This window comes from Hippichthys cyanospilos, chromosome 2 (assembly GCF_059441005.1).
Source record: "Hippichthys cyanospilos isolate Australia breed blue-spotted pipefish chromosome 2, RoL_Hcya_1.0, whole genome shotgun sequence".
In the NCBI taxonomy this organism is placed as follows: domain Eukaryota; kingdom Metazoa; phylum Chordata; class Actinopteri; order Syngnathiformes; family Syngnathidae; genus Hippichthys; species Hippichthys cyanospilos.
In genome coordinates this window covers 17,678,369-17,702,958 of record NC_142370.1, presented here as the reverse complement: position 1 = coordinate 17,702,958, position 24,590 = coordinate 17,678,369, and the positions used below count along the sequence as shown (strand labels likewise).

Genomic DNA, 24,590 nt, shown 5'->3' with positions numbered 1-24,590 from the left:
TAATGAAGGAACACAATTTTCAGTGTTGGTTTGATGAGACCAGAGAAGATAGTATGTCCCTTTCTTCCCAAGTTACGTTCAAAGTAAAAATGTAACAAAAATTTAAATCCACAATTCCCATGAGCCTGAGAACGAGAGAATCATATGATAAACAACGATCAAATCAGCTGTAGCTGTGAGCTGTATTTTAGATCAACCGCTTTGTGGGTGTCTGTCGTATCAGCATCGCTTCAAGGACGTATTCTGCTCCATATTAATAACATTTACAAAGAGAGCAATTTAACGTCGATGCGTTCACATTTTGTCCCTCATAGTGAGACGAGAGAATACTCGTCCAGTCCTGTCTTGTCTGTGGTGTAGCTCCGAAATTCCTTATCTGCAGGATACACAAATGGTTCAGCCAGTGGGAAAAACCATCCTCCAACCACCTGCTCACTTTTGTTTCAACAATGGGTTGAGAAAGATGAGATGAAGCCACCAATAACACAAAGGCAGTGGGGAATGTCTTCGTCAGGACGTGATGTCTATGTGTCTTCATGCCACTCTAATATCAGGGAACACTTTGTGTTTGTTTCACGTGATTCACTGCACCTGTTGTGTGTCTTAAATTTACATCGTGCTGGTCCTGTCAGCCATGAAAAAAGATCGGGCTGTTCAATTTTCCAAATGCAATTTTAGGTATTTCTTGTCCAACTGGCATTTTTGCGAGTTTCCTTACCTGATGATCTTGCCAATATTTACACATGCAAGTAACTGGAGAAAATGAGGAAACCTTGTTTTCCTGATAGAGAAGACATTTACTTATAAGGGAGATGGTGCACTGACACAATATATGAAGCCAGTGTTTAAAGGGATTATTACGATAGCATTGACCTCGCAACAAAGAGTTGGAGGCCATCTCACTGGCACAAAATTAAAACAATAATTCACTCTTTTTGCAATTTACAGCATTGAAAACGTAACATTTTGTCTACACTTAATTTAAATAATTTTTCAAGTATAATTGATGTCTTTAAAAACATTTTTTCCACCTTCTGTCACCTGAAAGTTATGTGCTCATATCTGAAATAATCACAACTCACCTGTTTTCTGGATTTGGCTAGGTGACGTTCACAAGCTGAGTTGTGATTGGATATTTTCTGAGCTCTGAATCTGTGTGAAGTCATTTTCAATAAACAACAAGTCGCAAATGTGTTTTTAAATATATTTGCCATGAAAAATCATTCAGGTAACAAATAAGTATGGACAAAATCTTAGTTTTTACTGCTGAGAATGACATAAGAATTTAAGGATTCATTCAAATGGTTGCCTGAGAGTTGGACTCTGGAGGGAACTAAATGGTATCATGTTGGATAGATTATTAACTTTACTGTCTTGCTGAGACCAATTGAACATAAAAGTGTACACTAAAAAATAGGTTGGATCACAAAAGTTTTATGTCATTCTTTATTTCCATTTCCACTCTGTAATGGGAAAGTATAATAAATGTTGCAAATAGGATTGTTATATTGCAAAATGTTAGTTCCCGGATGCCATAGTTTTACTGTATATCCCTGGTGTCGGATGGAATCGTCGCATCTAAAAATAAAAATTAAAATACCATCTCTTTTCAAGGAGAATCCAAAAATTGCAATTGCAAGAGCAAGGCATTTTCACACTTTAGATTGGCCAAGTAATTGGAAAAATATATAAAAAGTAGGAATCATAACACCTGCACGTGTGGATTGCTGATGGATAGATTTTTTTTTTTTCAAAATAAAAAACACGAACTAATGTAATGATAAAATGTCATTTGGGAGGAGAGTGAAGATCATGTATGGAAGAAGATGTTTCAGATTTTCTGTAGGTCTGTAGTATCAGGCTCACTCCCATATTTGCTGTCATGTGCTGGGGAGGCCGCCTAAAAATAAAATGACTCCTCATGCGTAGAGAAACTTGTGTGCATAGGTGCTGAGTTGGACTGCCTGTCATCCACGAGAGAGTGACAGATACTGTACAAGCCCTTATTCATGAAATGCCGCCATATGTGATTTTTAATGTATTTATCGCTATCTAATTATTGTTACTAATGTCCTGTACTGTGTTAGCAGTTTAGCCTTAATGAGCTATCTGCAAAACATGATGTGACAAACAATGTTTCATCATGCTGAAATCACACCAGCAATACACGTCACAGATAAATCGAACATTTAGGGCAAGGACTTTGTGATTAGATGCAAGCTACATGTTTCGTGTTGTTTATGACCTGTTTCTCCGAGGTCCAGATTGCGTGGCTCTCTCTCACACGAATGCACGCAATGGGGCCGGCTATGTTGTTAAATGACTGAATAGACCGAGTGATGTGAGGAATGTGCTGTTCGTCGGAACTGTGGTTGATGGCAATGAGGTCAAGCCAGTAAACTTTATGTATTTTATTATCAGGAATATAGCTTTAGTTTGATTGCAATTTGTTTGGGGGGAATCAGTAAAATATTAACAATTTCAAAAACTCCCCTAACACCCTCCCCGCCTCCCTTTTCCCTTTGACGTGCTGGAATTAACAGGACGAAATTTGCCCATTCAAAACCATTGTACATACATGGCCACTAATATCATAAACCAGGGATCTATCATTATCAAACGTGGACATCTTTATATGAGTGTGTGTGCATCCTCAACGTAGTTGCGTGTGGATGTGCTGTTTTTTTCAAAATGCAACATTAGAATTTTGTGAAGACAACTGAAGCTTGTAACAGCTTACTATTTGGACATGGCCTCACTCAAACAGCCGCTTAACGAGCAAACATTGGCCCCGCACAACGGAGGTGCATCTTCTTGGAATGGACAAATCAGCTTTGCTCCTCTGTAGCCTCCGATGAACGGTGGCAGTCCGCATCACGTTACTTTTCTGTAAGGCATATGCTGTGCCGATGGCTGGTTTTAGATCAAATTCCTAGTTCCGAGTTTTCTGAAAACTGTGACTAATCGCCACCTGAATTCGCACGCTCATTCCTTTCACTTGTCCACTTCGATGTGTAAAAATATAAAAACGATCAAAAATATTTCCATCCATCCATTATCTTTCTCATGCTTTTCCGAGGTCAGGTAGCAGGATCAGCAGCTTTAGCGGCAAAGTTCAGACTTCCCTCTCCTCAGTCACTTTGTCACCCGAGAAACTCACTCTGTCCAACGGAGATGTCTTCGGGGCCTTCTCCAAGATTCATCACCTGATGATGTTTTTTTTTTCCTCATCTGAACTAACATTTGCTGAAGAAAATTATCCAAAATATTGTGCTGAACGTTTTTGTATTGCTCACAAGTTGAAGTGGACCGCTGTGGTAATGTGCATATGAATTTCGGTGGCAATTGCTCACTGTTTTAGATGACAAATGAACATAGGAAAAACAAGCAAGGAGACATTAAAATGTTTGCCTTATCCCTTCAGTGACTTTGACTGGAATCACACTGATTCTTCTAAATGTGGGCGAGTCCCACAATTTGTTAGAAGCTGACACACAAAAACTCATTCTGAGTTTTTACTGAGGTATAATTTTAGCGTAGGCATTTATGTTCTCCATCCTATGATATGTGCCGATGCTTGACCCATTCAAGTGTCCCTTTAACCCCAAACTCACCTAAGCTTTATGGGCAAGGTCTCAGACTTTGTGTAGTGGGGATGGATGGATAGACAACCCATTTTGATAAAAGACTACATTATGTTTATTACTTCAAGTTGAAAATTGATGAATAACCAATGCTTTTGAATGCAGCTCTATGCTGCCCTGTGCTGGTCAAAACTGAAACATACAGTAATCACTCTCCACTTTATTTCGTTTTTAAAAATATCAGCAAATAAAGATATGTATTTATTTTATTTGAATCATCACACGTATGTGCTTGTTTGTGTTTTTTTTATTGCAAACTGGTTTTGATCAGAATCATCTTTATTGACGTTTATTCTCCCTTTGGCCTTTCCCTTCAGGAATCGCCACAGCGAATCAATTGCCTCCATCCAAGCCTGTCTGATGCATCCTCATCCAGACAGATCTCTGCAGTCGTACACCTGTTTTGTTTTTCTTTTGAGCTGTACCGGCCCAGGTGTGCCCAAGGCAGGGAGAAACCCTCTACTTTACCCAAGCTCTTTTATGTGTTGTACTTCATTGTGGGCACTTCATTGTGCCTGCCTCAAGTCAGTTAAACCAGTCGGGCAACAATAATTGTTCACCACGGACTAGCCCTGCCTCAACGGATTTACTAATCACTGTACTTTGACTTAACAGTGAAAAAGGAAATCCCAGCTTGATGCTGAAGTCCAACAACGGCAACAAGTGCACTTCCTCATATGTGTGTACTTAATAGCAGGCGCACCGTTGCCTGCATTTTGCGGAAAAGAACAATGTATTCTGTGTTTCGGCAAAGAACACGTGTAACAGGTCTATGACAGTATTTACATTTGGATCCTCTTGATGACTCTCTTGAAGCAGCTCAGATATGGAAACATCACAGCACGCACGGGAGGTGAGTTTTAGTGCCGCACACTTTGCTGTTTGAATTGAGCTAGGTTTGCTCTCAGCTGCCCTAAATTCAATCTGTTATGGGTTAAGGATCTGAACCCTTGACATTTCAGCACCCAACTCAAATTTCACACAATACAGAAAAAAAGCAGCAGTAGCGCAGTCTTGATTTTGCACCAGAGAGGGTTGTGGATAGGTGGACGACTCAAAAACATGTCAGAGGTTGAGACTGGCGCTGAGTCCTCATAGCAATAGAATCCGCATACTCTGTCATTTTTTTTTTTTTGCAATACTAATGACTTGAACAAACAACATCTTAGACAACATATTAGGAACATAATTGAATGAATATAGAATAACATTATCTGTCTCAGAGAGTAACTGGAAATTGGTCCACTTAAATCATGTATTTATTTAAATCACAAGTGTCAAACTCAAGGCCAAATCCAGCCCGCCACATCATTTTATATGACTCTAAGGTTCTAGCTAATTTGCAAGTTATCTTCAACTTTAAAAAGGGTTTTGTGAAAACAACAAGCATTTTTTGTAACCATTCCCTCCTTGGAACAGTTTTTATTGACCTCTGATCTCAAAACTCGGTATATATGTGACAATCACATCTAAAATTGAAAGGACTTCACATTCATAGTTTCTGTCAGAAAATAGAAGTACAGTTTGGCCCATGAATCAACTGGGTGTGACACCCCTGGTTTAAATCATTGGTTCTTATCCAACTGGCTTAAATGTAATAACTACAAAATTGTATTAAACTTTATACCCTTTCAAACCATTTGTATTGGTCCAGAAAATAAATAATTATAAATCAATTTTTGTCCACAGAAAAATATTAAACATAAAGTGTCCTGTTTTGGGATAACAGTAGATATCTCTTTTTTTATTGTTTTAACCATGGGTGTTTTTTGTTTGATTGTTGTGTGTGTGTGTGTGTGTGTGTGTGTGTGTGTGTGTGTGTGTGTGTGTGTGTGAGTGTGTATTTTTCTTGCCATTCCGTGAGTTTAGATCAGGGTATATGGTGGACCTGTGAAGCCCTTTTTTGTGATTATGGGCTATAGAAATCAATTTAAGTGGACTTTTGACTCATTTTATGACATTTCACAGAGGGTTTACCATTGGCTGTATGTAAAATATTGCCATGTGTTGTTTTTTTTCCATATACACATAAATCACCATATTATCTTTTTTTTCTATGTTCTTATAGAACACTGGGCAATTGCCCCGAAACCGGAGGAGGAGCTTCAGCTTGTCATCTTTGCGCATTAAAAGTGAGCTTGTGAGGGAACCACTGACTGTACAGGTCACTGCACACAATTTTTCGCACATCAAGAAAATCCAGTTTCATCTGATGGTAGCTCTTCCTTGTAGAAAGGAACACCAATATTGATGAAGATGGAGTCTCACGGCAAAGAGGTGCATGGTCTTTTGCATCAGCTAGAGAGTTCTCAAGAAGAGGTCAATGCCATTATCTCTTTTCTACAACACAAAATAATACCATCTTCGTAAAGACCACTAGGATCAAGTGCTTTCAAATTCTTGAATGGTATTTTTTTTCTTAAATTTCATAGGGACATTTCAAGATGGAGCTGCTGCTTCACAATTGCAAAGGACTCAGGTGCAAATCAATAAAACAGGTAAACCAAAATTATCTGGCACTTTTTCAGACAATCAACTGAACACATAAATGTTTTTTAGTCTGATAGTTGACAACAGAGTGTTGGTGAAGCTTGTGATTCGTCCGTCTGCCGCTCACGGTCAAGAGTCTAAATGTAAATCTTTACTCTTATTGCACAGATTTTGCAGGAGGGCGGTATGAAAGTGTCAATGGTGCATCACCACCAACAAATTTGAGTATGAAATCAACAAATTCAACCATGAACACCTTGAATTTTCACTTTTCAATGGGAAGCAGGTCATGTTTGTTGTGAATTACACATCTGTTGTGAACATGAGAAATTGGCTTCAGTATAGGGGACTCGGTGGTTGTGTGATTAGCACGTCTGCCTCACAGTTAAAGGACCCGAGTTCAATTCCAGCTGGCTCTGGTCTTTACCGATTGCATGTGGGTTCCCCTCGGGCACTCCAGCTTGCTCCCGCACTCTAAAAACATGCATGGCAGGTGTATTGGACAAAATAAATTGTGCTTAAGTGTGATTGGGTGTGTGAATGGTTGTTCGTCCCGGTGTGCCCTGCCATTGACTGGCAACCAGTCCAGGGTGTCCCCCGCCTACTGCCCATAGACAACTGGGATAGGCACCAGCAAGCCTGCTACCTTAGTGAGGATAAGCGGCTATAGAAAACGGATGGATAATGTGTAATTTTTCGCATTCACCCGTAGGAACTTTACAGGGGCATTACGGTAAATGCAGCTATACCATCCCCCACCGGCTGTCCGTGGCTATAACAGACATGGCAACCTCCGGAGGAGTGCCACCCCATCATGTGATATGATTAAATCGTAACTAAACCTACAATTATAGTTTAAACATACTGTTGGTCGTTAAGAACACCTTTTTTTGCACGTTTTTGACATTTATAATCATTTAATGTATTCGTTTTTAATGAAAAACGATCTAAATCTTACATATTGTCACTTTAAGCAATCGTTCACACACACATCCTCACCTATACAGAATATTTCAAGCAGGGCTGTCAAACTCATTGTCATCAGTCACATTGTTATAGTTGCCCTCAGGGGACAATTTATAACGATTGAAACCACATGAATAAATGCATAATCACTGAGCGTGTCAAGGTATGCCAAAAATCACTGTTTGGTATGTATTGTACCTTGGTTTTAAGGTCATTGTTTGTTTCTCACATGGTGCACTGCATTCTACCTTTACAGTGCAAAGGCACGTTTTACAATTCAATTCATTTGCAGACTGAAATGCATTAATGTTCTAGAGAAATAGCTTGGATAGCTTTAAAAAAAACACACACACACAAAACAAACCAATATTGTTTAACATCAAGCTAGTGTTAGCTTGACGTTTATGCAGTTTGAAAACAAATTAATAGCTTTGCTAATGTTATGAATTGACAAACAGCAATTGCTGAATTACTGTATTATGTTTGGACTGAGAAATGTGTGTTTTTTTTAGCCTGACACAAGAGAATCAGTACATATGAATTGGATCATTCTTGTAGCTAACAAGAACTAGCAGTCTTAAGGAAGACGATAGATGGGAAATACCTTGCTTTTCTTAATTCCTACATGTCGATGTTATTTTTTGTCCACCTTTAAGGTTTCCAAATAGAAATTAATCAAGAGTTCCACCATGACGTGGTTTTCTACTCATGACGTGCCTTTCTTTTTAGTTCGTTATCATCTGCGATTTTTGAAAAAAATAGCTTTTACAAAAAGCTTTTACAATTGCAGTACAAAGTAAATGTCAAATGTTTTCAAATGTTGTAGTAAAATTTGTAAGTAAAATGAATACTTAGATGAATTGGACACGCTAAATTGGCCTTAGGTGTGATAGAGTGCGTGAATGGTTGTTTGTCTCTTGTAACCTGCAATTGGCTGGCAATCAGTTCAGAGGGTCCTCCACTTACTGCCTATAGACAGCTGGGATAGGCACCTGCGACCCTAAAAATGATAAGCGGCTACAGAAAAGTGAGGGGTGGAGGAAATACTTAAAAAGTACCGAGTCCTGGAAATGAACTTAAATAAAGGGACTTCCCATCACTGCAGTGCGTGTGCTGCGCCTTTCACTTTTGTGTTTAAGCTGTAGGAACTTAAAAAAAAAAGCGGCCAAGTCGATTTCAAACAGTACCGGTCAATTTCAAACGGTACCCGCTGCACCTGTACCAAGGTCATTTGGTGGCTGATTGTGAGAAATCCCACAGCAGCAGGTTGATTGTGAAGGCAACACCGCTTGAGCCCAAATGCTACACGAGGCGGCGAGATACAGTACGCACACTCACAACCATGATTGTGAACTTTGACGTGAACCGGAATGGAGAACATGCGGTACTTACTTTGGTTTAGTCCCTTCTATGCAAAATACCACTCAAAATTTGTCGCAAAGGAGTGAAGCAGCGATGAGTGAAACGGTAACAAGAAGACGTACAGGACGCCATCTGACGAACTTCAGAAGCAGATGGAGTAAGTTGATACAAACTAATGCTGTTGATATGATTGCTTTCTCTTTCTCTTTGTCAGCGCTTGTGCAAAACAAAACAAAATAACTACTAAAACATAAAGCCGCAGTAGGCCAAAAAAAATGAGCTGAACGCCACCTTTATCTGTTGATGTGGCCAACAAGAAATTTAGTTCGGCGTCTTAGCTATAGATTACTTTTAGGGTTTTAAAGACACATCTCATCCGTTTATATTACAAACTATGCTTTCGCTATGTGTATTACTGGTAAATATAATCAAGACAGATACCGTAAAATATACAAACTGCAAAACATAGTGGTTCTCGTTTTACGACCGAGTTCTGTTCTAAATAGCGACGCAAACGGAATCTGCACGCGTCGAGCCGCTCGACTCCCCTCGTCTCTATACGAAAACGCAGTCGTTTGAGTCATGATTAAAGTAAGTATTAGCACGAATAATGCCTTTATCTGAAAAATATACAATTTAGATACTAAGCAATTTATGGTAATTGCAAATTTTCTTGTGCTGCGACATTCCAGTAACACAATATTAATCAGAAGTAAATGACATCAGGATGAAATTTGCCATACTGTAATATTAATGCAAAAATGTGACATTTCAGAATATTCAATTTTATTTAAAATAACATTATTGAGGTCAAAGTTGAAGTGACATCAAATGCAGTCACAGGTTGTACAGTTTATACATTTCCCTGTATAATAGTTCCAAAAAAAATATCATAAGAAGATTATACTCACTTTCAAAAAGCAGCTCATACTCTCAATTTTACGTGGGACATATATGATTTGTAGGGATGGGACAAGACACAAATTCCATGAGACGGAATTTCTCACAAGATTAAATTCACAAGAACGAGACAAAAGAGTTTTGTATACAAATGTAAGCATAAACTGGAATCACTTTTATTTCCTGCTCATTTTTTAGCTGCAGCTTAGCAAGTTGAACAAAAAGTGTGCAGTTCATGTTGGTTAAGTGGTTGGTGTAGTTTTTCTCAGTGTTTACAAACTGTGTTTTTCTAATATGCCAATATTTTACAGTTTATCTGAAACTGGAAAACCAAAATAATGCCACACATGTGAGTTGAAACACATAAAAGCATGCTGTATTTCTACTGTAGGGCTGCTTTTATTGAGTATTTTGTTTTTCAACCATTCATCAATTTTCTTAACCGCTTATCCTCACTGGCGTGCTGGTGCCTATCCCAGTTGTTTTTGGGCATTCGGCGGGATACACCTTGAATTTTTGCCAGCCGTTTGCAGGGCACACAGAAGCAAACGACCAATCACCCTCACAAATGCACCTAAGGGCAATTTGGAATGTCCAATACACCTACCTACATTACATGTTTTTGGGATTGTGGGAGGGTACCCAGAGAAAACCATGGGAAGAACCCGCAAACTCCACACAGGCTGGATCGGTATCAAACCCTTGCCAGGATGCTAGCATCAAAGTGTGCACTCATTTTCGGCAATTAAAAAATCCAAGTGCTCTCAGGGGCACTCTTGAACTGATATCTTGCAGCAAATTTTTGCTTTAGACGCTGGCAACAGGTGCCGTACAATAAAATGTCAGTGTAATATAGTTGCTACTCACGACATCACAGGAACATTTTGTGCATTAGAAAGTCAAGTGATCATTGTTGTGAGATGCTTCTGGGGAGAGCTTCAAAATAAAAGTGTTCTTGAGGTTTCATGTGCATACATTATTTGGTAAGGTAAGGTTTATTTTGAAACGTTGGCTGGCCTTCTCACAACATCCGATGGTGCGTTTCACTGTTGTGCATTGGATATCTCCTGTGTATTCCATTGTATCTATGGCCCAAAAAGCCAAATAAAGAAAAAAAAAACTAGCTCTAGAGCTGTGCAGTGATGAAAAATCTTGTGACGTTTCACTTACCCTAGCTTTTTATTCAGAAATAGATGACCATTTTTAAATCATTGAAGATGACTGAGTCATTTCACTCAGTGCACTCATTTGTTGGTGAACGTGTCTCCGTGTCCTCCTCAAGCAGGGCAAAATAGTGGATAACCATCTTTAAGCACAATATCACGATATTAAAAAAAAAAAAAAAAAAAGCAAGGTGTGATATCAGAGCAATCTGATTGGACACTAATACTGTAGGTGCAATGCAATGTAAACATGCTGTGTCAAAGCTTCATGTTTATGATCTTGCTTCTTTACAACGATTAACATCTATTTCAGAATCAGAACGTGGGATTGGAATATAGTCACTGAATAAACCTCTCGTTTGTAGTTTTTTTTTAATTGGTATATTCCAATTCGACACTTTCCATTAAAATGATATACTGCATGGCGTAATTCTCCAAATATAAGACGAACCTGTGCTTTTTACGCACCCTTAAGTTTAGCGTAAAATTCTGGTATTTTCTATGTTACCATCTTTAAGTCACGCCAACAGTTTGGCAACAATGTAAAAACCATAGCTAAACAGAATAAATCTCATCTTCCTAAATGTTTCATATTTCCCTCATATTTATTCCTAGATTATATATTTGTTGCGGGTTAAGGTCAGTGTGTTTCAGATTTTCATCAGTGTAACATTGAACGCGCTCCGAGTAGTTATTTTTCCTTTTCCACGCGACACAGCTCTAGTTAATTTTGTCCAAAGTTATGCTGCATCCGTGTTCTGTTGAGTTTATGAATGTGTGTATATGCCAAAAAGACTACAAATAATGAACGAGGGGCTCAATTTAATGTCATAAAAAACTCTGCTTCCAAGGTTTTCGTGCACTTACGCCGACACAAGTTTTTATATTTCACCAACAATGCTGCCATAAACTTAAAGTGATTGAGTTAGGCTTGAGCCTCTGGTATTTGTTGGTTCCTCCTTCATTGTTGCTTTTTTTTTTAACTGCAAAGCCAGGTGAATTTCTTCATTTCTATGTGTAACAATTGAATGTTTTGACATGCAAAATGAAAAGTTATGAAGAAAAATTATGGAAAGCTTTTTGATATATCACTTGATTACAAAGATTGTTTTTCTTTTTTTGTTAATTGGTATTGAAGTAATGCCATGTGAGGTGACTTCAGTCTTTTTATGACTGATTTGCTCTGGATTGTGATATTCCCTCTCCTTTAGAATTGTCAGCACGTTGTTGTGACTTGTTCCAGAGCCTCTGGGTGTTAGGCTGTTAAACAGGACTTTTTTTTCCCTTCTTTTTTTTTTGCCATTGGTGATGATCCACTTAGTTCAGACTTGAGAAATCCTTGCTGTATTCGGAGTTATGTTACATAATGCCACTGCAATTTATCATGCCCAGTTCAAAATTATTCAGTGATGGTTACCTCATCTGATTTTTTTCTTTCACTAGCCCTACTACAAACCCCAATTCCAGCAAAGTCGAGATATTGTTTACAATGTTAATAAAAACAGAATACAGTGGTTTGCAAAATCTTATTACCATGTTTTCCAATAAATACATGACATGGACAAGATACCTCATTTTTAAACTGATTAATTTAAGGGTTTTTACATTTATATTTCACACAATGTCCCAACGTGAGTGACCTGCTTTTCATTCTTTATTGGTAATTTGTGTATGTGTCCAATAAAGAAGAAAGGTTATGAACAGTTTAAAACAACAATTATCACAACCAAAATGACTGGCACTATCCCGATTTTAAAAGAAATCTGAAGTCAAAACAAAATGACTTGTACAGAGCAAAAACATTGCAAGATTTTAAAGTGAAAGTAAAACCAAAGACATTCTTTGCAATACGTTCTACGCAGACCCACTCATCTAAACAAAGGCAGTATTCTGATTTAATATTGTTTTTGATGAATATTAATTAAGCAAGAATAAAGTTCATATCCATCTCAGGGGGCTTCCATCTTTTCAATGGCCGTAGCATGAAAATGACGCCACAATTGCTTAGGTTTCAGGGAACAACCAATCCTGCCTCAGCTAGTGAACATCTATGACCAAACTTGGAAAACAGCTGAGCCCCGTGATTGGTTGTTTTCAATCAAGGGCATGTGCCAAAATGACTGCCCTCTGAATTGAATAAAAGCAGGTCAATTTTGCTGACATTCCAGTAACGCAATATTAATCAGAATATGAGTTTACACTATTGGGGCCGCATAGAACATATTATAGAACTCATTCAAGCCTAAACGTGTATTTTTGTTTCTGTTTTTTATTTGTTTTGTTTTATTTGCAGCCATTCAATCCCAAGTACTTTTTCATATATTTTTCAAGTGTTTGGCCAAAGGAGGGTCTAAAAAGTGCTGGTACTATATGAATTAAATAGTAATCAATTACATTAATATTTTAGTACCTGAAGTAGGTAATCAATTACCCTTAGGTACCAAAGTACCAGAGTAATCAATTACCTCAATACCTAAAGTAATTACTTAAAGTAATCAATCACTTGACCACTTGATTAATATCACACCAGATATTTTTAGATCATCCTTTATCCAAACACTTAAAAACTATACTGTATACTCATATAGAACATGTGGACTTAAAAATATAAGTAAGTCTTTTGGATTTGATGAGTTGAATTTGAAATATTATGTGTGGGCATACAAATAACCAGAGGTGTGAATTTTACATTTTTTTGCTGGACCGTCAGTTGTTAGTGGCCTGCCCCCTATCCATAATCATCGGTCCGCCATTTTTTTTCTAGCCTAAAATTGTAAATCTCAGTTTGTCACTATGTCAGTCAATCGTCAGTCCATCACTTACTCACATCATTATTGCCCCCTTCCCCTGAAATTAAATCTCCGTCGACCTACTACCAAAAAATAAAATAAATAAATAAATAAATAATTAAAAAGAAAACTACTTAAGCTTCTGAAAAACATTATTAAACATGACTCTACAGTTTAGACTTAAACAATAAGCAAAAGCTAAACTTCACACAGTCTTTGTTTCAATCATCCAAATTAAGTTTGACCAATCAAACACCACAATGCCCACCCAGTGTGTGTTCCCTCAGTACTAGACTGCAACCATGCCCACTCGGGAGCATACACATCAAACAGCATGTACCAAGAGCATACACACACCGATGTGATTCACGCATACTTAACTCTCTGGAGGTTTTTTTTTTTTTTTTTTTAGAAACAACCATATAGCACTTTACAATGAAATATTACCCCAAACTGCCCCCCCCCCCCCCCCCCCCCAACCCGACTTTGCTGTCCGCATAGAGCTCCGCGTTGCCTTCCATTGAAATACAGTTCAAATGTTGTGGAGGTGTCTATAGTTAACATTTGTTTAAGGTTGTAGTCTGTGCTTGATGACGCTTGTTTGGAATGAGTCATCTCTTGCCATCACCACCCATTTCATGTGAGCAGTTTCACTTCATTGGAAAGCCCGCACTGAATCAGCTCACTGTCAACAAACAACATTTGTACATTACTAGTAGTCACTGGATTACTTGCAGATATAATTTTGAGCTTGTTTCGTCGAAGAGACTCAGGTTTCTGCGCGTGACCAGAGTTTTCCTATAGATGAGGGTATTCATTCGCCTTTAGAGGATTTGGGAGGATTGACTGCTTTTTTCTGAAATATATTGCTTTACGCTTGATTGGATTGGATATCCCACCTTCAGACTAGTGGTATAAACTGCCGAGTTCAATCACAGCAAAATGTTATTTTGTATTTATCTGCAGTGAATGAACATATTCCAGGACATTTTTCTTTTGTGTTCAGTTTTCTCCTTCAAAGGCATTTTGTTTTCTCTGGGTACTCTGTTTTCTTCCCACATTCCGAAAACATGCTTCTTAGCATCATTAAAAGCTTTTAGGTTGTTGTTTGCTATAAAGCTACATTAATTGTTTTGGTTCTCCTTAAAACAACGTCGGACGTTGTCTTTTTACCATTTAAAGTATGAGTTGGTGGTTGGTTGTAATCCTACGGGATGTGAATACATCACAAGTATGAAAATTCTTTCCCTGAAGTCTGAAGTAAACAAATGTTTCAGCAGCATGCCAACACTGAAGCACACTTGAAGAATTATTAGGACAAACCAGTGAAGTACTACGTTGCCATGACTCCAAAAACATTCTTCGATAATAAAATCCCATCAATTAACCAAACATACTACGCTAGAACGGAACTCCTGTGAACATTAATAATCAGCAACCCTAAAAAAAAAAAAAATCTTGCTTGTACCTTCATGCACACTCACTGAATGTGTATTGACTGTAGTCAGAAATGAAACAATATACATTGAAAGGCCCAGAAGAGCTCGGGAGAGGCTTCTTTTAACGGAGACAGCACAAATCTCTCTTGAAGTTACTATCCCGCTTAGTAGTGATGTATTCAGTGCTTCTTTACGACTGAGGTTTTTTGTCAGTGGTAAAATGAATCACCTCCCGCTGCTGGCCTCCATCAATCTTGTCAGAGCCGTAACACACAAACCATATAGAAAGCTTCTTTGCTTTTACCCTATTGACCTTCCTAACGCACTTCGACAGTTTGTCTGTTCTACTTCTTTTTGGCTCAGCATTATTATTTATTATGAACAATGTTGGCTGAACAAAGTAAATGGAATTTAACCAACTCAACCTCAGAGTGAGTTAATATTCTGTTGGTCTATCATTTATTCGTTGCAAGTTCAATGTTTGTGACCTTTAACTTGCACAACCTTTGGTGCCATAAAATAAATAAATAGCACAAAGACATGACAAGAATTAATGTCCTTGTAATTATTACCAATGCCTTCTGTGAACTGAAAAAAAAATTCTTTCTTTTTTTTTGGGGGGGGTGATTTTCTTTTTGTTTTGTTTTTTTGTCTTCTATAATATCTTTACTGTTGACCCCTGCAATTCAATAGTAAAAATCTGAAAATAATTAACACCTATTGAAATGCATTAGAAGGAAACATGCTCTGTATTTTGTTGTTGTTGTTGTTGCCTTTCTTTTTTTTTTTGGGGGGGGGGGTGATTTTCTTTTTGTTTTGTTTTTTTGTCTTCTATAATATCTTTACTGTTGACCCCTGCAATTCAATAGTAAAAATCTGAAAATAATTAACACCTATTGAAATGCATTAGAAGGAAACATGCTCTGTATTTTGTTGTTGTTGTTGCCAGAAAAGCTGCATCTACATCAGCCTAGAAAAATCCATATTAGTCTAATAATAATTATATCAGATGCATTAATATGCTCTGACAGTTAAGCAACAAAACAAGCCGTTTTTAATCCGCCTGAAATTCACCTGAGGTTTCTGTGTTTTCTAGGCGAGCCACCCAAAGGTAGCTTAATCTCAGATGTTGCTGGTGAGTCATTCATCCATCCAAACATTTTACAGTATATACTACAAAACATAGATCATATGTACCGTATTTTCCGCACTTGAGGCGCACTGGGTTATAAGGCACACCCTCAATTAATGACATTTTCAAACTTTTTCCATGTATAAGGCGCACCGGATTATAAGGCGCACCCTCAATTAATGACATTAATTAATAATTAATGACAAACTTTTTCTATATATATATATATATATATATATATATATATATATATATATATATATAAACTATGATTTCCACAACAGGCACCATCCCGGGTGAAGATGGGAGCAGACGACCAAAAGCACTCAAGAGGCTAAGTGCCATGTGGTCTTCTTTCCGTAAAGGCAAAAGAGATAGTACGTGTCCCGTCATTATGTGTCATTTCTTTTTTTTTTTAATTGATGACTTACCCCTATGTAGGATTTACAGGTATAATACAACACCGCCATCTTGCACCAAAAACCTAAAACAAATAATGCTGTGTAGACGGTTTACAAGCCCTTGGGAGAAGGCTCAACTTTTTCAAAATGATTATGGCTATCTTACATGAACCAATCAAGCAGTTCATCCCAAATAAAGAAATGTGCCATTTTCAAATGTTTTTGAAGAATTGAAAGACCAAGATCATCCAGAGCCACTGGGCCTGATCGGAGAAGACAAAGCAACTAAACAACGACGTTTTGCCAGCGGTCAATACTTTTTCGAGTACTTGGTGGTGGTCAGCCTCAAGAAGAACAAAGATGCCAACAGCTACGAACCTCAAATCACCTACCAATTCCCTAAGGTCGGTTTGTCCAATATTGTATATAAATTGAATTGGGTTGGAATGATAAGCTTTTTTGAACATGAATACGATATAAATAAATATTGAGAGACACATTGTGACATGTAGAGGGGTAGACTAATGAAATCCCATCGCTACAGAATACATTAATTCATGTGTAATACGTTGAAATCTACACAGGGGGAAAAAGATCTTGTCGACTGATCTAAATGTGGCATACTCAAATTACCTATGAATTCTTTCTTCTTCACAACAGTGAATGAGCAGTTACTATTGAGCCAACAAATTTACGTTTACAAATTTGGAAAAAGATTGACATACAAGGACAATTACCAGGAGTTGATAAGAATTTGTTTAAATTGTTTATTATTTTTTAATTGTATACATTTTCTTTAATTGTATACATTTTTGAATTTCAGAATTTCTCAACTTTTATTATTTGTTGATTTTTGTAGTCTTTCGTGAAAGCAGACTGATTGTCTTTTATGTTCAACCAAAATAAGACATCTCTGTTTTGAGTTTGGAAAACAGACCGAAAACCAGCAACTGAGTCATTTTCAAAAGGTTAATAAAAACAGTCCCTTTCGTGTGATATTGTTCAATTGTTGGTTATTTGTTTTTGTTGTCTTTTTTTCACTAAAAATACCAAATAATCAACAATAATTGGTCAACAAACAATACTTGCAGGCCAAAAATATTTGTATTACCCTTTTATGCAAAATAAAATATCTGAATATTCAATGAAATAATAGAATAATTGATTCTAAAAATGTTTGAAAGTTTCAGCCCTGATTTTAACCTAACTGTTGTTGTATAACCAAAAAAATATGAGTCATAATTAAACTTTGATTTAGAAACTGTATTTTTGTCAGTTTTCCAGTGGACTGTATATCAGTAAAATGAGACATTTTATCTCGTCATATTATCCCGTCATATTGTCGCCATATATCCACTTGTTACCAAGCTGATTCCATAGGGCCGATCGATACTAATCATGTGCATATTGGGGATAAAAAAAATAAATAAATGCAGACGGCTGGTTATGGTGAGGCTCTGTCTCGCTACTCCTAATACTGGCTTCCCAGTGAAAGAAGACAACATGAATGAATTAGTATATGGATGCCTGTGTGGTCATGTGTGTGTTTATAGAGGGATGGAATGGCCAAATTTCAGAAAGAGGAAGAGGAGCGAACATTAAAGGCGATCACGCTCTTCTGCTTCCCCGAGGGTATCAAATGGGCCCCGTTGACGGAATATCACAGGTACAACTCTAACCCCACCAACTCTGACAGTAAATTGCGAATGTTTATTTAGTTTAGTTGCTTTGATGTTACACAACATTTCTCACGTGTTTTCAGCGAGACCTTCTCCTTTGTGTTAACGGAGATTGACGGTAGCCGAAGAAACGGATACTGCAGGCGTCTACTGGTTAGCCTGTCGACTGAATAAACTGGAAGTAGTTATGATCTAGCTTAACAACTTCATTCTCCAACACGCAGCCTGGTGGGAAGGGGGCTCGTCCGCCTGAGGCCTACTGTATCATCAGCGGCTTGGCTTGTTTTGGCCTGTTTTCAAAGGTGACTTCAGCTCATGTTTGTCAAAAGACAAAGTAGAAACAATTCATGAACGCTAATTGCGTTCCAAATATACCTCAATTTTCAGTTGATAGCGCCACAATTGTATCATGATTTCATGCTCAAGTATGCCTAGAGCCAATGATATGTCAAATCCAGCACATTATCCGTCCATGTGTTTTTCTAATATCTACTGTCAGTTTGTCTCATGACTGTTCTTTTGACTTTGTGAGCAGATTTTTGATGAGGTGGAGAAGAGGCGGCAGATCTCCATGGCTATGATTTACCCGTTCATGCAGAAGCTGCGGGAGGCTCCGTTCCCAGCTCCGGGAAACACTGTGGAGATTAAAAGCTTCATTCCTGAGTCGGGCACTGAGGTCAGAGCAATACCACGCCTTCCCCTAGCAGTTATCTGAAATCTGTGTACTTACAGTAAGTGTGTGAAGTGTGATTATTACATTTGTCCTAATGTTAAAAATCTAATATGCAGTGGATATTAAAACTCCACACACTCTTGTTCAAATGCTAGGTTTTGGTGATTTGATAAATGAGACAGATGCATTTTTTTCCATTCTTTTCACAATTGTGACCTGCTCGCCATCCAACTCAATTTAAATCTTTTCAAGAGGGGAAGTCAAATTACATGACGGAAATAATGTGGTCGCACTGTTGCGCACATCCTCTTATAACTGGTATTGTGACTGTTCAGAATGGACCAATCACATTTCCATCTGTGTTAAATGGAAGTTAGCACGCTCCTACCATTTAAAGTGCCTTTGATGCAGATAAAAAATGCAATTAAGCTATTTAGGCTGAATTAAAAGTGCTTTCAAACTTTGACAGGTGTGCACAGACTTCTATTTAAATGTTTGAATTAAAGGTGTCAAGATAAGTTTAATTGCAAACAATTAATTGCTGTCGTAATTCTAAGTGGTATGTCTTTTTATCGTGTTACTCTAATTTTTGATATCACTTTCTGTATGCTGATTAGATCTGATTTTATGCGTCGGGCTTCTTGTGCCTGAGTTGTTTGGGGCTTGGAAGATAAAGATCAATCTCAGTCAAGAGGACACTGATTGGCTGTCACTGTGTTTGGCATAAGCTGTGGTCAGTGGAAGCAGCAGGAAGACGTTAAAACGGAAGAGCGTTTGAATGTTGTCATCCAGATTAATGGTAAATTTGACTTGAAGAAAACTCCCTGTTGGCATCTTTGATAAAGCTAGAAGGATATGCATTCTTTGTAAGAAGAAGTTTGCTTACCACAGAAGCAGTTCTAGTTTAGCTCACCACATACATGCAGAGCAGCCAGCTGCGCCTGCAGCCACAGCTACCGATAGCAAACAAGACACAATGCACAAGTTCTATGACAAAACAAATTGGAGAACACTTGATTGGTCACAATAATACAATGTAATCACAAATAAACGGGCATTTCTACATTTTTTTCTTAAGTGAGATTAAAATGACAATAATTAGTTCAGTTAATTATGTTCTCTAGTTGCAATGATTCAAATCAAATTTCAAGTTGGGCTTGGAGATTTTGCCTAAAAATAAAATCTCTGATTAAAAAAAAAAAAAAAAAAAAAGATTCCCTGTCCATTACCTTTGGCTTGAGGCATTATCTTGATGCAGGTGAGACTTCGGCTCCAGTCTTTCCCATTTTGTATCCGTAAGGGCGGTGAATTTTGTGCAATGCGCTTCCTTGATCACTCTCCATCATATCATACATGCTTCCTTGTTTAAACAACTCCTCCACAGCAGCGGTTGGTAGGTTGATGCCGTCTCATTCTCTTCGCAGTTTGACAGGTTTGAAGGTCTCAAATCATGGATAAAAATTATGACTTATAGTCAGAAACATACGGTAATTGAACATATCCAGATATCGCCCAGGCCAGGGGTCAGCAACCTGTGCCTCCGGAGCCACATGCGGCTCTTTCATTCTCATGTTGTGGCTTTCCGTGGTTTGGGGAAGAGACAAAAAAAATGCTTGGTTCAGATCAACTACATGGATGGAGTAACAAGCGACGCGTTTGAATTGCGGTCAATGAAGTTTGCATGATTAGGTGATAGGGAGACAACTACGGGACGTGTTTAGTGTGTTGGGACTTAAAAAGGTGACGCAAGACAGCCAGTCAGTTTTGGAAAGGTAAAAAGAGAAAATAAAAGTTTAGCGCGGCCTTCCAAATAATAAGCACAGATTTTTAAAATAAGATATAACTGAACGTTAAAAACTAAAGCCCTTGAAGAGCGCAAACACAAAGTAAATGTCGTCTTAGTGCCCCCGCATGTGAATGAGGATGGACTCAAAGGTTTGGTCAGTCCGCTAGTTCTTTTCTTGAAATCGAGAAAGTAACAACCTTGGCTATGATGAACAGAGAACGTAAACAGGAAATACAGCGCGGCCGTCCAGATTAAAAGCAGCAAAAAAGGATAACACAAAAAAGTAAGCAATACAAACTGGAGCGCTTGATGAATTCTTAACACTGAATAGATCTCATCTTAATGCCCCTGTTTCTGACCATAGATGGATTCAGACGTTGGTTCGGTATGCTTGCTCCTTTTAATGAAAAGTAAAACCATGGTGAACAAAAGCTGCTAACACAGAACTGATTCCACCGCTCCCACCCATCTATATTAACATCTTCATTTCAGATGTCGTAAAGTGTTTGCGGCTCCCAGTGTTGTCTTATCAGTGAAAACCGGGTCAAATTGGCTGTTTGAATGTTAAAGATTGCCGAACCCTGGCCCAGGTCTAATTTCAAATTAGGTTCATAAAAACCTTTGGTCTTGTAAGTCTCAAAATGGTCTTCATGCATCTATCACAAATGAGAGGTTAAGCTGTTGTAATGACTTGAGAGTACGCAACCTTTAAGGTGGCTGTGTTTGTTCGGAGTTATGTCTCAACCTGCCCTACATTGCTCAACTTGCGCCTATGAGCATGAGGCCACGTTCCATGTTTCAGCAGCTCTCACTCATTGCAGTTATTCACTGATGCTTGCCAATGAGTGCGCTATAATTACTACACCTAAGGCGGAAGACCTTCAAAACCAAATATGCATCTTGCATGTGTTTTTCATAACATGATGACAATAGAGAAAAGACCTGCAGCTGCCCTGAGAATAAACACAGTCATGGGAAATGACAGAGTGGCCTCGGTGACGATTGAAAGTCAGTGAAATGCCAATTTAGCAGCATGCCATATCAGTGACAGTAGCCACCTCCCTTCCCAGATTATCAGACTGACGCGACCGTTGGACTCCTGGCTGGAACACGTCAACTTTGAAGTGCTGTTTGGGTGCCTTACAGACGAGGAGGTGTTACTGGTGTTTGCGGCAGCGGTGCTTGAGAGACGAATCGTTTTCATTGCTGATGAGTTGGGGTAATATGCACTTGCCTTGTACTCGACTGAACGCCCCCCTATGATTTACTCCACACAAACATCTTCATATAAATCTTTCAACTTGATTAGTAATATTACCTAATTTGTTAAAATCGTCTGTGTTTGAGGTTGAATTATCGTTAAGATATTACTAAGTACAAGCGAACGTTGATCTGACGAAACCCTTTGTGCAATTGATAAATTCTATAGCTGTCTTTTCTAATTTCAAAAAGTTATCCATCGGTATGCTGGGAAATAATACTGTAAGTAATTAATCATGTTTTTTTTTCTTTCTATGACGCTCAAACAAAATAGACAGCTAGACACATTTACTCAAATTGCAGTAGTGGTGTGTGACTTGTAATGTTGAAAAGGTAGCTTCTTTAAATTTGGTCCGTCAAGCGACTATTAGGGAAAAAAAACACACAACATCAAATCATCAGATTCTCATCTCATCACATCTCATCACATCTCATCTCTTCTCATCTTTGTTTTTGACTTCTGTATGAAAATTGTCATTTTTTTCACACCGCTATTTGCTTTGAAACCTTAAAAGCAAAAGCTGCCACGAATCAAAAGAAATGCTAAATACGTTTTAACTGAACAGCCTGATATTGTGTGCAGCATATCAAAACTGTTGCTCTGCGCTGTTGTCAGAGTAACACAGACAAACCAGAAAAACTAGTTTTGCTAGTTGTTTGCCTGAAAACCCCCCGTGGGGAAACTTAAGGAAACAGCCCCCGACGTTCACGAAGAGCACTCCTAAAATGTGCTGTCTAAACTTGATGAACAAATGCTTGCTAGTTGCTACTAGTATGCTGTTTATACCACAGCAAATTGATAGATCAATATCATATCAAGCGTTGCTCAACGAAGCACATTGCAGACTTCTTCAAAGTTAGAATTTAAACTAGCATTTGATTATTACTAAACGAAAATATTTTTTTCCTCATTGAAACGATCCACATTTGAGGATAATGACGACCATTGTTGCCTTTTCAAATGTGGTGTGTTAATGAAAAAAAAAAATATATTTTTTTTTGTAATATTTTCCTCTTTGATCTTTTTCCTGGCAGCACGTTATCCCAGGTCATTCACGCAGTCGCAGCCCTTCTTTATCCTTTTACCTGGCAGCACACCTTTATCTCCATAGTTCCAGAGATCCTAATCGATGTTGTGATGGCACCTACCCCATACCTGCTGGGTGTACAGAAACGCCTGCTTGACCTGGTCACCGACCAAAGTGATGTGAGCTGGACACTATGATATTTTGCATTTTCATCGACAAAAGCAGTTGTTCTGTTGTTGTTGTAATGGAATCAGTGAAATGACACTTGTACTCTTCTGTTTTCACAGCTACTGATAGTAGATTTATCCGAGAACAAAAAGGAAACCTTCATTGTCTCTGTAAGATACAAGTTTTGGATTTATTTGTTGTCGACCGCGTTTTAAGTAATGCGCTCAACTTTCACGAATAAAATGAAAAGCTGGGAAATTGTTGCAGATCGGTGATGAGCGCGCTATTCTCCCCCCCAAACTCCAAAGTGAAATCCGAGAGGCTCTCAGTCAGAGAAAGGAGGGCTCGTGTAGGTCAACTATCGTGTTTACAGGTGGTACCTATAATTCACCGTTCATTCATCAAGACATTGTGCCTTCTCTTCCAGCGACAGAAGATCTGAACCGTGTGGTATCGGAGGCCTTCCTGTTGTTCTTTGTGAAAACAGTCGGTCATTATATGTCATATGTGAAATGCGGTCCTTCTGGAGAGCAAAGGGTGTTTGAGAAAAGGAGCTTCTACAAAGCCATCGAGTCAAAGACCACGCGACACTTTGTCAAGAAGTTCATCCAGACTCAGATGTTTGATCTGTTCATCCAAGAAGTGGAGCAACAGCAGACGGGACCGCAACAAGGTAAGACTCTTCACGAGGCTTCGTTTCAATGCATTCCGTTTGAATAACATTTATTTGCTGAAATGATCCAAGAAGCTTGGCATAGTAACCTTCAATGTACATTTCCTGGTTGTAAAAATAATACGAAGTTTTTGTTTTTCCCCTGTAGGAATATTTCACAAAAAGATTGTGGAATACCAGAACAAGAAGAAAAAGGAAAAGTCCAAGAAACACTAGTTAGTCGCATTGAGTGTGTATAGTTGAGTACATAGTGAATGTTGCACTGTTTTTATCATTGTCTGATATATATACAGATATATATAGATATATAGATATATATGTATATGTGTGTATTTTTTGCCCCCCAAAAAATGACATATGTTATTGTTCCTACTTTGTCAACACACTGGTTTAAAGTCTATTTCTGGAGGAAATAATTTCCAATAAAGACTTGTTTTTCTAGTCCATCTGCATAAAATCTATCAGGAAGCAATCCAGAATGTTTCATTTTTGGCATTTCTTTTCCCTTTTTTTTTTCTTTGCTGACTTATTTACTCATGAAAACTACCACATATTTAAGATTTGATGGTATTTCCAACAGAGGCAAATTTCGTGTTAACCGAGTTCCACGTTTGTGGTACATCTCACTTATGACCCTGGATTTTCATCACTCTCTTCCATCCAAAATGGAGGCAGGGCTCAATAGGTAAGGCTAAGAAATATATTACAAACCCCAAATGAGAGCGCAAGCATGAAAGAAAAAAAACACGGAAGCATCAGGGGTGAGAAGCAAATGTACTTGTAGTGCGGTTTGCAGGCACACAACTACACATCTGAAAAACAAATACCACATGTGCAGGATGTGGCTGAAATACCATCAATGATCCAGAGTTGCACAAGAAACAAGCAAATCTTAGTGCTAATTCTCTTCCACCAGTTCTGCCCCTGTGCGGGTCGTGGAAAGTTGAATCTGGGAACCCAGATGATGTATTTTCACATTTCTAACCCCTCACCGATTACTAAACGGTCACGCTTAAGCAAGATAGAATATTTAGTAG

General features: G+C 38.2%; 1 protein-coding gene across 3 annotated transcripts; it reads left to right on the top strand.

The window, feature by feature from the left end:
• The first annotated feature begins 4,180 nt into the window (after nucleotides 1-4,180).
• LOC148427659 (DENN domain-containing protein 2D-like) lies at nucleotides 4,181-24,014 on the top strand. 3 transcript variants are annotated; one of them, XM_088435903.1, is made up of 17 exons: nucleotides 4,185-4,497; nucleotides 5,713-5,776; nucleotides 5,877-5,963; nucleotides 6,077-6,142; nucleotides 15,850-15,888; nucleotides 16,170-16,262; nucleotides 16,515-16,690; nucleotides 17,840-17,952; nucleotides 18,049-18,118; nucleotides 18,190-18,267; nucleotides 18,501-18,641; nucleotides 21,495-21,643; nucleotides 22,720-22,891; nucleotides 23,000-23,050; nucleotides 23,148-23,229; nucleotides 23,308-23,553; nucleotides 23,702-24,014. In XM_088435903.1, the coding sequence occupies exons 1-17, from the start codon at nucleotides 4,471-4,473 to the stop codon at nucleotides 23,767-23,769; spliced, it is 1,722 nt and encodes a 573-aa protein (XP_088292029.1). In that variant the 5' UTR covers nucleotides 4,185-4,470; the 3' UTR covers nucleotides 23,770-24,014. The 3 variants fall into 3 exon arrangements, with proteins under 3 accessions (XP_088292021.1, XP_088292029.1, XP_088292039.1); XM_088435895.1 differs by having other exon boundaries at nucleotides 4,181-4,497; nucleotides 23,148-23,553; XM_088435913.1 differs by lacking the exons at nucleotides 4,185-4,497; nucleotides 5,713-5,776; nucleotides 5,877-5,963; nucleotides 6,077-6,142 and adding an exon at nucleotides 8,385-8,619 and having other exon boundaries at nucleotides 23,148-23,553.
• The last annotated feature ends 576 nt before the right edge of the window (nucleotides 24,015-24,590 follow it).